This window comes from Schistocerca americana, chromosome 4 (genome assembly GCF_021461395.2).
Source record: "Schistocerca americana isolate TAMUIC-IGC-003095 chromosome 4, iqSchAmer2.1, whole genome shotgun sequence".
Lineage (NCBI taxonomy): Eukaryota > Metazoa > Arthropoda > Insecta > Orthoptera > Acrididae > Schistocerca > Schistocerca americana.
Window position 1 is genome coordinate 782,515,666 of NC_060122.1, and position 13,433 is coordinate 782,529,098.

The window sequence follows — 13,433 nt, forward strand, 5'->3', positions numbered from 1 at the left end:
CAAATAACATCAAGGAAACCAACAAGCTTACCAACCACATTCAGCAGGCATATCATGATCACCAGTGATTCCTCTGCTCCGTAAGACACTGTGGAGAGGTCGGGTAATAAGTAATTTTATATCTCTGCTTCTATTTTCTTGGTAACTCAGATTCTAGAGCTGAAGACCTTTTCCATCAGCAGAATCCGAAGTGGCTGCTTTTGAACTGAGTTTCACTGTATAAATGTGTATGATAGTTTATTCTCAATGTTCTCTGCCCACCAACCCCAGCACATGGACGGATGAGGGTGAGTGGTGGCACTGGGAGGTGGGGGTGGTGAGTGGACAAGCCATGCTTTCATCATATGGTACTGGCACTACACTTGAACTAGCTGCTTCACATAACACATCTGTGAAAGTAAAAACTGAACAGAAGCCTAACAGAATTCTTGAAATAAAAATTGACAGGTTCATTTTGAGTGATGGTGCTTATTGCTACTAATTCTGTATTCATACTCATAGACAATTCAAAATTAAAAAAGCCAGTAGTTTTGAACTTATATTCTATCTATAAAAATGATAAAATGTTAAACATTTAATTTAATGATATGAATATAATAGAGGGAAACATTCCACGTGGGGAAAATATTTCTAAAAACAAAGATGCCGTAACTTACCAAACGAAAGCGTTGGCATGTTGATAGAGACACTAACAAACACAAACACACACACAAATTTCAGGCTTTCACAACCCATGGGTGCTTCATCAGGAAAGAGTGAAGGAGAGGGAAAGACGAAAGGATGTGGGTTTTAAGGGAGAGGGTAAGGAGTCATTCCAATCCCGGGAGCTGAAAGACTTACCTTAGGGGGAAAAAGGGACAGGTATACACTTGCGCACACACACACATATCCATCCGCACATATACAGCCGCACTTATACAGACACAAGCAGACATGATATGTCTGCGCACACACACACACACACACACACACACACACACACACACACACACACACACACACACACACATATACACACATATATATCCATCCGCACATATACAGCCGCACACATGTCTGCTTGTGTCTGTATATGTGCGGATGGTTCAAATCGCTCTGAGCACTATGGGACTTAACATCTGTGGTCATCAGTCCCCTAGAACTCAGAACTACTTAAACCTAACTAACCTAAGGATATCAATATAATGGAAGGAAACATTCCACGTGGGAAAAATTATATATAAAAACAAAGATGAGGTGACTTACCGAACAAAAGCGCTGGCAGGTCGATAGACACACAAACAAACACAAACATACACACAAAATTCAAGCTTTCGCAACAAACTGTTGCCTCATCAGGAAAGAGGGAAGGAGAGGGGAAGACGAAAGGAAGTGGGTTTTAAGGGAGAGGGTAAGGAGTCATTCCAATCCCGGGAGCGGAAAGACTTACCTTAGGGGGAAAAAAGGACAGGTATACACTCGCACACACGCACATATCCATCCACACATACAGACACAAGCCTGAATCTGGGAGTGGGGCTGAAGGTGAGGCCTTTGGATAGGACAGAGGTTTCGGATTGGGAGAGAGGTTTGGAGGAAAGGTTAACTACTGAATTAGGGTGTTGTGGTTCCAGATTGTGTTGATCGGAATTTTGAGGTTTTGGAGGGAGTGGAGCTGGAAGTGGGAGATTGAGTAGATGGGAGAGACTGGGTTTGTGTGCAATGAGAGGGGGTTGAGGTTTGCTGGAAAGGTTGTGAAGGGTGAGTGAGTTGCCTTTCCGGAGGTGGGAAACCAGGAGATTGGATAGTTTTTTGAGGTGGAGGGTGGCATGCTGTTCTAATTTACGGTTGGCCTGTAGGAGGATGCTCTGAACAGCCGGTGTGGATGTGGGAGAGGAAAGATTAAGGACTTTTATTAAGGATAGGAGTTGACGGGTGTGTTCATTGGCTGAGTTGATGTGTAGGTGAAGGATTAGGTGGGTGAGGGCAATGGATTGTTCAGTTTGGAACTGGTATAGGGACTGATGGAAGGAAGGGTTGCAGCCAGAGATGGGAACTTTGAGTGTGAGGCCTTTGGGGGTAATGCCAAATGTCAGACAAGCCTGAGAAAATAAAATATGCGAGCGTAATCTGGCTAGGGCGAAGGCATGTTTGCGGAGGGAATGTAAAAACAACTTAATGGGGTCATTGTGGGGGTGTTGTGAGGGTGACATGGTATTAGAAGGTGGAAAGTGTAACATGAGGTGAAATGAAAATGAAAATTAAAATATATGGGGAGAGATAAAGGTGAGCCAGAAAGAAACTGGAGATCTGCAATGAAAAAAGGCGAAAAGGTGTTGGTTGCAGCTGGGCTATGTTGGACTTGGGTTGGTAAACAACGATGTGCATAAAGGTTAGGTGGTTGTGTTGCCGCCAAAACACGTTAAAGGACGGAGAAATTCGGGAAAATTTCGAAAAAACTGCGTGTAGTATATTAAAAGGAGTGGTATTGTGGTGGCAGATTATGAAAATGAGGCTAACAATTGTCTGACGAAGAAATAATGGCGTTAAAACCTGTGGGAAGCGGCTAAAAATGATCAGTGATGTGGGAAAAACGGAAATGGAAATAAAGCGAAAGTTATTAGAACTGGCCGAAATGGTTGTTTAAAAGGTGAAAGGAGCTGTTTGTGAACTAGAAACGGTGGATATTATAGCGGCGGTAGTGCTGAAAGCGGCAAAAAAATATTTTTTTGGTTATGGTTTGGAAGTGGGTTACGTATTATTGAGTATATATATAGGCGGGATAAAATAGTATAGCAGATTACGGTAAAAAGGAGAAGGTGGATACAAAGTGAAACTACTGGCAAAAACAGAAAGAGGAAAATAAGACGACAGAAAAGATTTCGAAATGCAACAGTGACAATAACAAACGTAATTGTTGGATTCAAATTAATGATATCAATATAATGGAAGGAAACATTCCACGTGGGAAAAATTATATATAAAAACAAAGATGAGGTGACTTACCGAACAAAAGCGCTGGCAGGTCGATAGACACACAAACAAACACAAACATACACACAAAATTCAAGCTTTCGCAACAAACTGTTGCCTCATCAGGAAAGCCACAGCTTGTGTCTGTATGTGTGGATGGATATGTGCGTGTGTGCGAGTGTATACCTGTCCCTTTATCCCCCTAAGGTAAGTCTTTCCGCTCCCGGGATTGGAATGACTCCTTACCCTCTCCCTTAAAACCCACTTCCTTTCGTCTTCCCCTCTCCTTCCCTCTTTCCTGATGAGGCAACAGTTTGTTGCGAAAGCTTGAATTTTGTGTGTATGTTTGTGTTTGTTTGTGTGTCTATCGACCTGCCAGCGCTTTTGTTCGGTAAGTCACCTCATCTTTGTTTTTATATATAACCTAAGGATATCACACACATCCATGCCCGAGGCAGGATTCGAACCTGCGACCGTAGCAGTCGCGCGGCTCCGGACTGAGCGCCTAGAACCGCTAGATATGTGCGGATGGATATGTGTGTGTGTGCGAGTGTATACCTGTCCCTTTTTCCCCCTAAGGTAAGTCTTTCCGCTCCCGGGATTGGAATGACTTCTTACCCTCTCCCTTAAAACCCACGTCCTTTTGTCTTTCCCTCTCCTTTACTCTTTCCTGATGAAGCAACCGTGGGTTGCAAAAGCTTGAAATTTGTGTGTGTGTTTGTGTTTGTTGTTGTCTCTATCAACATACCAACACTTTCGTTTGGTAAGTTACAGCATCTTTGTTTTTAGATATATAAACATTTAATTTATATATAAAAACAAAGATGAGGTGACTTACCGAACAGAAGCGCTGGCAGGTCGATAGACACACACAAACACAAACACACACACAAAATTCAAGCTTTCGCAACAAACTGTTGCCTCATCAGGAAAGAGGGAAGGAGAGGGGAAGACGAAAGGAAGTGGGTTTTAAGGGAGAGGGTAAGGAGTCATTCCAATCCCGGGAGCGGAAAGACTTACCTTAGGGGGAAAAAAGGACAGGTATACACTCGCACACACGCACATATCCATCCACACGTACAGACACAAGCAGACATATTTAAAGACAAAGAGTTTGGGCAGAGATGTCAGTCGAGGCAGAAGTGTAGAGGCAAAGAAGTTGTTGAAAGACAGGTGAGGTATGAGTGGCGGCAACTTGAAATTAGCGGAGATTGAGGCCTGGCGGATGACGAGAAGAGAGGATATACTGAAGGGCAAGTTCCCATCTCCGGAGTTGGGATAGGTTGGTGTTGGTGGGAAGTATCCAGATAACCCGGACGGTGTAACACTGTGCCAAGATGTGCTGGCTGTGCACCAAGGCATGTTTAGCCACAGGGTGATCCTCATTACCAACAAACACTGTCTGCCTGTGTCCATTCATGCGAATGGACAGTTTGTTGCTGGTCATTCCCACATAGAATGCATCACAGTGTAGGCAGGTCAGTTGGTAAATCACGTGGGTGCTTTCACACGTGGCTCTGCCTCTGATCGTGTACACCTTCCGGGTTACAGGACTGGAGTAGGTGGTGGTGGGAGGGTGCATGGGACAGGTTTTGCATCGGGGGCGGTTACAAGGATAGGAGCCAGAGGGTAGGGAAGGTGGTTTGGGGATTTCATAGGGATGAACTAACAGGTTACGAAGGTTAGGTGGACGGCGGAAAGACACTCTTGGCGGAGTGGGGAGGATTTCATGAAGGATGGATCTCATTTCAGGGCAGGATTTGAGGAAGTCGTATCCCTGCTGGAGAGCCACATTCAGAGTCTGGTCCAGTCCCGGAAAGTATCCTGTCACAAGTGGGGCACTTTTGTGGTTCTTCTGTGGGGGATTCTGGGTTTGAGGGGACGAGGAAGTGGCTCTGGTTATTTGCTTCTGTACCAGGTCGGGAGGGTAGTTGCGGGATGCGAAAGCTGTTTTCAGGTTGTTGGTGTAATGATTCAGGGATTCCGGACTGGAGCAGATTCGTTTGCCACGAAGACCTAGGCTGTAGGGAAGGGACCGTTTGATGTGGAATGGGTGGCAGCTGTCATAATGGAGGTACTGTTGCTTGTTGGTGGGTTTGATGTGGACGGACGTGTGAAGTTGGCCATTGGACAGGTGGAGGTCAACGTCAAGGAAAGTGGCATGGGATTTGGAGTAGGACCAGGTGAAACTGATGGAACCAAAGGAGTTGAGGTTGGAGAGGAAGTTCTGGAGTTCTTCTTCACTGTGAGTCCAGATCATGAAGATGTCATCAATAAATCTGTACCAAACTTTGGGTTGGCAGACTTGGGTAACCAAGAAGGCTTCCTCTAAGCGACCCATGAATAGGTTGGCGTACGAGGGGGCCATCCTGGTGCCCATGGCTGTTCCCTTTAATTGTTGGTATGTCTGGCCCTCAAAAGTGAAGAAGTTGTGGGTCAGGATGAAGCTGGCTAAGGTGATGAGGAAAGAGGTTTTAGGTAGGGTGGCAGGTGATCGGCGTGAAAGGAAATGCTCCATCGCAGCGAGGCCCTGGACGTGCGGAATATTTGTGTATAAGGACGTGGCATCAATGGTTACAAGGATGGTTTCCGGGGGTAACAGATTGGGTAAGGATTCCAGGCGTTCAAGGAAGTGGTTGGTGTCCTTGATGAAGGATGGGAGACTGCATGTAATGGGTTGAAGGTGTTGATCTACGTAGGCAGAGATACGTTCTGTGGGGGCTTGGTAACCAGCTACAATGGGGCGGCCGGGATGATTGGGTTTGTGGATTTTAGGAAGAAGGTAGAAGGTAGGGGTGCGGGGTGTCGGTGGGGTCAGGAGGTTGATGGAGTCAGGTGAAAGGTTTTGCAGGGGGCCTAAGGTTCTGAGGATTCCTCGAAGCTCCGCCTGGACATCGGGAATGGGGTTACCTTGGCAAACTTTGTATGTGGTGTTGTCTGAAAGCTGACGCAGTCCCTCAGCCACATACTCCCGACGATCAAGCACCACGGTCGTGGAACCCTTGTCCGCCGGAAGAATGACGATGGATCGGTCAGCCTTCAGATCACGGATAGCCTGGGCTTCAGCAGTGGTGATGTTGGGTGTAGGATTAAGGTTTTTTAAGAAGGATTGAGATGCAAGGCTGGAAGTCAGAAATTCCTGGAAGGTTTGGAGAGGGTGATTTTGAGGAAGAGGAGGTGGGTTCCGCTGTGACGGAGGACGGAACTGTTCCAGGCAGGGTTCAATTTGGATGGTGTCTTGAGGAGTCGGATCATTAGGAGTAGGATTAGGATCATTTTTCTTCGTGGCAAAGTGATACTTCCAGCAGAGAGTACGGGTGTAGGACAGTAAATCTTTGACGAGGGCTGTTTGGTTGAATCGGGGAGTGGGGCTGAAGGTGAGGCCTTTGGATAGGACAGAGGTTTCGGATTGGGAGAGAGGTTTGGAGGAAAGGTTAACTACTGAATTCAGTAGTTAACCTTTCCTCCAAACCTCTCTCCCAATCCGAAACCTCTGTCCTATCCAAAGGCCTCACCTTCAGCCCCACTCCCCGATTCAACCAAACAGCCCTCGTCAAAGATTTACTGTCCTACACCCGTACTCTCTGCTGGAAGTATCACTTTGCCACGAAGAAAAATGATCCTAATCCTACTCCTAATGATCCGACTCCTCAAGACACCATCCAAATTGAACCCTGCCTGGAACAGTTCCGTCCTCCGTCACAGCGGGACCCACCTCCTCTTCCTCAAAATCACCCTCTCCAAACCTTCCAGGAATTTCTGACTTCCAGCCTTGCATCTCAATCCTTCTTAAAAAACCTTAATCCTACACCCAACATCACCACTGCTGAAGCCCAGGCTATCCGTGATCTGAAGGCTGACCGATCCATCGTCATTCTTCCGGCGGACAAGGGTTCCACGACCGTGGTGCTTGATCGTCGGGAGTATGTGGCTGAGGGACTGCGTCAGCTTTCAGACAACACCACATACAAAGTTTGCCAAGGTAACCCCATTCCCGATGTCCAGGCGGAGCTTCGAGGAATCCTCAGAACCTTAGGCCCCCTGCAAAACCTTTCACCTGACTCCATCAACCTCCTGACCCCACCGACACCCCGCACCCCTACCTTCTACCTTCTTCCTAAAATCCACAAACCCAATCATCCCGGCCGCCCCATTGTAGCTGGTTACCAAGCCCCCACAGAACGTATCTCTGCCTACGTAGATCAACACCTTCAACCCATTACATGCAGTCTCCCATCCTTCATCAAGGACACCAACCACTTCCTTGAACGCCTGGAATCCTTACCCAATCTGTTACCCCCGGAAACCATCCTTGTAACCATTGATGCCACGTCCTTATACACAAATATTCCGCACGTCCAGGGCCTCGCTGCGATGGAGCATTTCCTTTCACGCCGATCACCTGCCACCCTACCTAAAACCTCTTTCCTCATCACCTTAGCCAGCTTCATCCTGACCCACAACTTCTTCACTTTTGAGGGCCAGACATACCAACAATTAAAGGGAACAGCCATGGGCACCAGGATGGCCCCCTCGTACGCCAACCTATTCATGGGTCGCTTAGAGGAAGCCTTCTTGGTTACCCAAGTCTGCCAACCCAAAGTTTGGTACAGATTTATTGATGACATCTTCATGATCTGGACTCACAGTGAAGAAGAACTCCAGAACTTCCTCTCCAACCTCAACTCCTTTGGTTCCATCAGTTTCACCTGGTCCTACTCCAAATCCCATGCCACTTTCCTTGACGTTGACCTCCACCTGTCCAATGGCCAACTTCACACGTCCGTCCACATCAAACCCACCAACAAGCAACAGTACCTCCATTATGACAGCTGCCACCCATTCCACATCAAACGGTCCCTTCCCTACAGCCTAGGTCTTCGTGGCAAACGAATCTGCTCCAGTCCGGAATCCCTGAATCATTACACCAACAACCTGAAAACAGCTTTCGCATCCCGCAACTACCCTCCCGACCTGGTACAGAAGCAAATAACCAGAGCCACTTCCTCGTCCCCTCAAACCCAGAATCCCCCACAGAAGAACCACAAAAGTGCCCCACTTGTGACAGGATACTTTCCGGGACTGGACCAGACTCTGAATGTGGCTCTCCAGCAGGGATACGACTTCCTCAAATCCTGCCCTGAAATGAGATCCATCCTTCATGAAATCCTCCCCACTCCGCCAAGAGTGTCTTTCCGCCGTCCACCTAACCTTCGTAACCTGTTAGTTCATCCCTATGAAATCCCCAAACCACCTTCCCTACCCTCTGGCTCCTATCCTTGTAACCGCCCCCGATGCAAAACCTGTCCCATGCACCCTCCCACCACCACCTACTCCAGTCCTGTAACCCGGAAGGTGTACACGATCAGAGGCAGAGCCACGTGTGAAAGCACCCACGTGATTTACCAACTGACCTGCCTACACTGTGATGCATTCTATGTGGGAATGACCAGCAACAAACTGTCCATTCGCATGAATGGACACAGGCAGACAGTGTTTGTTGGTAATGAGGATCACCCTGTGGCTAAACATGCCTTGGTGCACAGCCAGCACATCTTGGCACAGTGTTACACCGTCCGGGTTATCTGGATACTTCCCACCAACACCAACCTATCCCAACTCCGGAGATGGGAACTTGCCCTTCAGTATATCCTCTCTTCTCGTCATCCGCCAGGCCTCAATCTCCGCTAATTTCAAGTTGCCGCCACTCATACCTCACCTGTCTTTCAACAACTTCTTTGCCTCTACACTTCTGCCTCGACTGACATCTCTGCCCAAACTCTTTGTCTTTAAATATGTCTGCTTGTGTCTGTACGTGTGGATGGATATGTGCGTGTGTGCGAGTGTATACCTGTCCTTTTTTCCCCCTAAGGTAAGTCTTTCCGCTCCCGGGATTGGAATGACTCCTTACCCTCTCCCTTAAAACCCACTCCCTTTCGTCTTCCCCTCTCCTTCCCTCTTTCCTGATGAGGCAACCATTGGTTGCGAAAGCTTGAATTTTGTGTGTGTGTTTGTGTTTGTTTGTGTGTCTATCGACCTGCCAGCGCTTTTGTTCGGTAAGTCACCTCATCTTTGTTTTTATATATAATTTTTCCCACGTGGAATGTTTCCTTCCATTATATAAACATTTAATTTCATTTATAAGGCTGAATTGTAGGTGCATGTAAATCACTCGGAATCATTCTCATTACATTCTTCATCTGTGCATCATTCTATACTACTGGTGCTACTGTCTAATTCAGCGGGATCAAAAATGATTTTGGCTGTTGCAGGTGCAACAATGTCGTGCCTCCAGTAATCTTCTTCTAGCTGTTGAACCTTCCTATTGTACCATTCTCACTTATCTGCAGCTACTGGCAGAAGGGCTTCACTGGCAATCTTAAGCAGGGAGTCATTGGACATGTCCCTTGTAATGTCGTGCTTCCTAAACAACCTTTTCCCTGCCACTCATTCCAGATTCACCACATTTAAATAACAATTATAAAGCACCAAGGAGACAACAATGTGGCCTTTACCTTTAGCTAGTTTATCAACCATGTACTACTTTTCATTAAGTCTATGTTCTTGAATTAAAGAGAATCAAGCATGCTTCCTCATGCCCTCATCACAGGGGACATGCCATTTTCATAGCCATTGCAGCCTTGTTCTGTCTGTTATGGTATGAAGCATTGTCCATCACTATGACTGCCTTTGGTGGAATATTTGAGAGAACCATATTCTCTTATCACCTTTCAAAGATTTCAAAATTCATTCGACTTTGGAAGTCAACTTTTGTGGATTTAGCACAAAACTTTAGTTAGGTCTCCTCGATGAACCCCTTTCTGATCAAACACTTCCAATAATAAGTTTTGTAGAGGGAGCTCCTGTCCCAAATGCCAACAACATCATCTTTCTATCTACATTGCTGTCTGATTACTGTCTATCTAGGTTTCATTGAGATAGATTATTTCTGTGGCTACTTCCCTAATATATTTCATTTTTACAATGAAACATAGCCACAAATCAATAATATCTCAACATGCTAGCATTGAAGGTCCCTGATTATACACATTTTTCCCTGTGAATCCCATCAACAACAAAATATTACTCAGAGGTTCAATACATCAAGTCCAGTTGATCTTTTCCTTGAATACTAACTAAAGTTTCCATAGAATGAGATCAGTTTTCTGCACCAAGGATAAGTCATCGGTTGTAAGCCCCAGACACCTCTCCAACTGGATTTTACCATGCATTCTAGTCACATTAATGTAACCACCATATGTGTTTGATGTCAGTGTGCAATAACTGCTCACAGACAGCAGGTGGCAGCAGTAGCTGTGGAGGGTATAAAAGAGCATGCAGGGAGACATGGAAAACAGTGCAGTCACTGTCGTAATGTGGAATGGAGCAATTTATCTGATGTCCAAAGGGGCATGATCATTGGCTTTGGGGCCAGGGGTGGAAGAATTTTGAAACAGCTAAGTTTTTAAACTGTTCGTGTGCCACCACGGTTAAAATATACTGCGCATGGCAATATGGCGCTATCCAAAACTGGTGCCGAGGCAACTCTTGTATGCCATAGGTCATAAATGAGAGGGGTCAACAACAGCTGCGGAGATGTGTATGGGGGAATAGACATGCAACTGTTGAGTAGCTAACCACCCAGATGAATGAAGGAGCTACCAACAGTTCTCCTCAGTGGCCATTCAGTGAATGTTGCTGCCTATGGGCCTCAGTAGCAGGTGCTTGGTTGATGCACCCATGCTGACTGCCATTTGTTAGTGACAAAGGGTGCTATATGCATGCCAGTACCATAACTGGGTGTCCACTGATTGGCAACAGATGGCCTTTTCAGATGAATCACAAATTTATGCTCCGTCGAACAGATGGCCACTGGCGAGATGTCATGAAATGTTTGAGAAGCAAATAGCCTGCAACAATTGTCAGAAGGGTCCAGGTCGGATGAGGGAGTGTTATGCTCCAAGGAAAGTTTTTGTCATTCGGAAAGGCACAATGGGTCAATACAAGTACGCATATATCCTTGGAGACCATGTCCCAGCCAAGAGTCTGTGGGACCACCTTGTTCCTCAACCAAGAAACCTAGTACAGCTGGCCATGCTACTGAAGTCAGCATGGCGCCACACCCCGTCAGTACATTACAGAACCTCAGTGACTCTCTTCCTGCAAGTTTCACAGCAGTCTGTGCTGCAAAAGATGGTTATTCAGGCTTCTGACGGATTGTCACATTAATGTGACTGGACAGTGTTGTAGATTTTGGGCCACATGAAACCAAAATTGTTAAAAATTTCAGAAAAGGACTTCATTCTATGCAGAAATGTATTTAAAACTAAGGAAATCTACACCAGAGGTTTCTGCAGTGAATAATAGTGTGTACACATTAAATGAGATGACTATTTTACCATAATTCAGACAGAGTGCAAGGCAGTTTCAAAGCAGACTTGAACAGAAATTTACTTCTTTTTTGCAAGAGTTCCGACGATTTCCAGGATCATCTTTGCAGAGATTCTTAATTCTTCTCATAGAGCTGAGGCTTGCTCTTGTATATTTCACTGTTCATCTCATTGGCAGAGAGAGAGAGAGGGTGTAGCTACTCTTTACTTTTGCTCTCCTGCTCACAACATTTGGCGACATTACTAATTGTTGTTCTAGCTCCATTCCATACACCATCTTCCACTTATCTAAGGACTCAAAAGAGTAACTGGTGCTGCCCATGATGGGCCAGAAACCACTTCGTCACTCATCAAGAGATGTATTAAAATGTGACACAGAACAATGTCGTATGACAATCATTTCACAGTAGCTGTGTATACAAGGTTCTGTGTTACTTGATCACTAATTTTGGCAGCAGCTCGATACACAGCATTATTGAGCTGAAGTGACCAACTTAACTCTGACTTCTGCTGATCCAGAGATTATGCATGAAGAGAAATGATCTCAGCTACTGAGATGGATTACAAAACACAAATGAGTATTTAGGGATCAACTATGACACTTATAATTTTATTTAATGAAATTAAATATCATGATGAATATTTGCTGTTTTCGACTATTGTCTAAAAACAACGGTGTTATGAAATTGTGAAAACAGATGTTTCAAATGAGAATGGAATAGATATGTTAAACTTGTATTGATATTTTTGTTCAGTGTTGTGAAGAAGCACATGTAGTAACTCATGATGAGAACCCAAATAATGAAGAGAGTTGGATGATATGGGTGGAAGCCCAGTATTAAGAAAGAACTTCTACATTTACATCAGCGTCCATATTTTGTAAACCACAGTACAGTGCATGGCAGAGAGTAGTTCCCATTGTACCACTGTTTGAATTTATTCCTGTTACATTGACATATAGTGTGGTTTCCTCTTCGATTATGATTTGAACTTTGTTGTTGCCTACCAACAATGTTTGGCTAGTGCACAGATTTACCTGTCTAGAACAGGACTATTTTTGCTCACCATTCAACTGACCATTATTTTTGAATTGACAGCATAAGGGTGCACTGAGATCATGGTTCCTATCTGAGTGTTTTCAAGTCAGACCTACACTGTTCTCCATCACTGATAAGTGAGTTATTCAACAAACATTCAGAGCATTGTATTGACCATGTGGTGTCCACCTCCAGAAGTCTTTTATTTGGTGTACTTCCAGAGGAGTCAGGAACTATAATTGTAAATTAGTTGTGCTTAATTAAATCTGTGTTACTCAAAAAGCAGACCTATAGCAGTGGTGATGTGAGTTTTTTGGAACAAAAACCAATCCTGTGTCAGAATAGGACTTGCCAGGCTGTTCTGATAAGAGTTCCAAACATAATAGACCAGCAGGTTTTTGAGCTCTGGAAATGACAGCTCGAGCAGCAGTATGAGCTTGTACGGCAGCTGACAGACCTAACACATTTACAATCACTTCTGGCAATCCAGGATTTGCAGCTGCCCAATGACGTCAAGAGGACTGGGAAGTATGTCAAAAGTGTTTAGCACTTCATTCCCAAGCAAGTGACATTAAGTGCCCTGAGTGACAGTGAGTCTTTCTCTTACCTAATAAACCTACAGATCCATTATCCCATGAAAACCTGGCCCCTTTATCTGACCCATCAGTGCTGCCGACCCCACTATTCAGAACTCTTAAGTGGACATATGCAACAAAAATGCTTTTAGTGCCCACTTGTTTAGAGTTCTTTCAACATTGTAAGACAATATCAGACAGCTGTGCATCATACGAGTTGATCACAGGCCTGCAACACCTGGGTAGAAAATGAAACTATATGTTCTTATGGACTGTCATACATAGAATCATTAATATGTGACATGATGATTAGATTAGCACCAAATGGCAGTCACAATTTTCTTTAGCTGAAGGTATGCGAATTACTAGGGCTTTTAAATGTTCTCAAGCAGCTCAGGATCCCATTTCTGTCTACTATGAGATACCAGAACTGTTGTCTCGATTGGAAAATGCAATGTGACCTAGTCCATCTGGTGATG

At 45.1% G+C, this 13,433-nt stretch overlaps 1 protein-coding gene across 1 annotated transcript in view; it reads left to right on the top strand.

Moving 5' to 3' along the window:
- Positions 1 to 12,926, top strand: part of LOC124613799 (cilia- and flagella-associated protein 157) — a 114,620-nt gene extending 101,694 nt beyond the window's left edge. Inside the window, exon 9 of the mRNA XM_047142522.1 lies at positions 12,798 to 12,926. Coding sequence (XP_046998478.1) covers positions 12,798 to 12,926 — 129 coding nt within the window. The remainder of the gene's footprint in view (positions 1 to 12,797) is intronic.
- Positions 12,927 to 13,433: the final 507 nt, after the last annotated feature.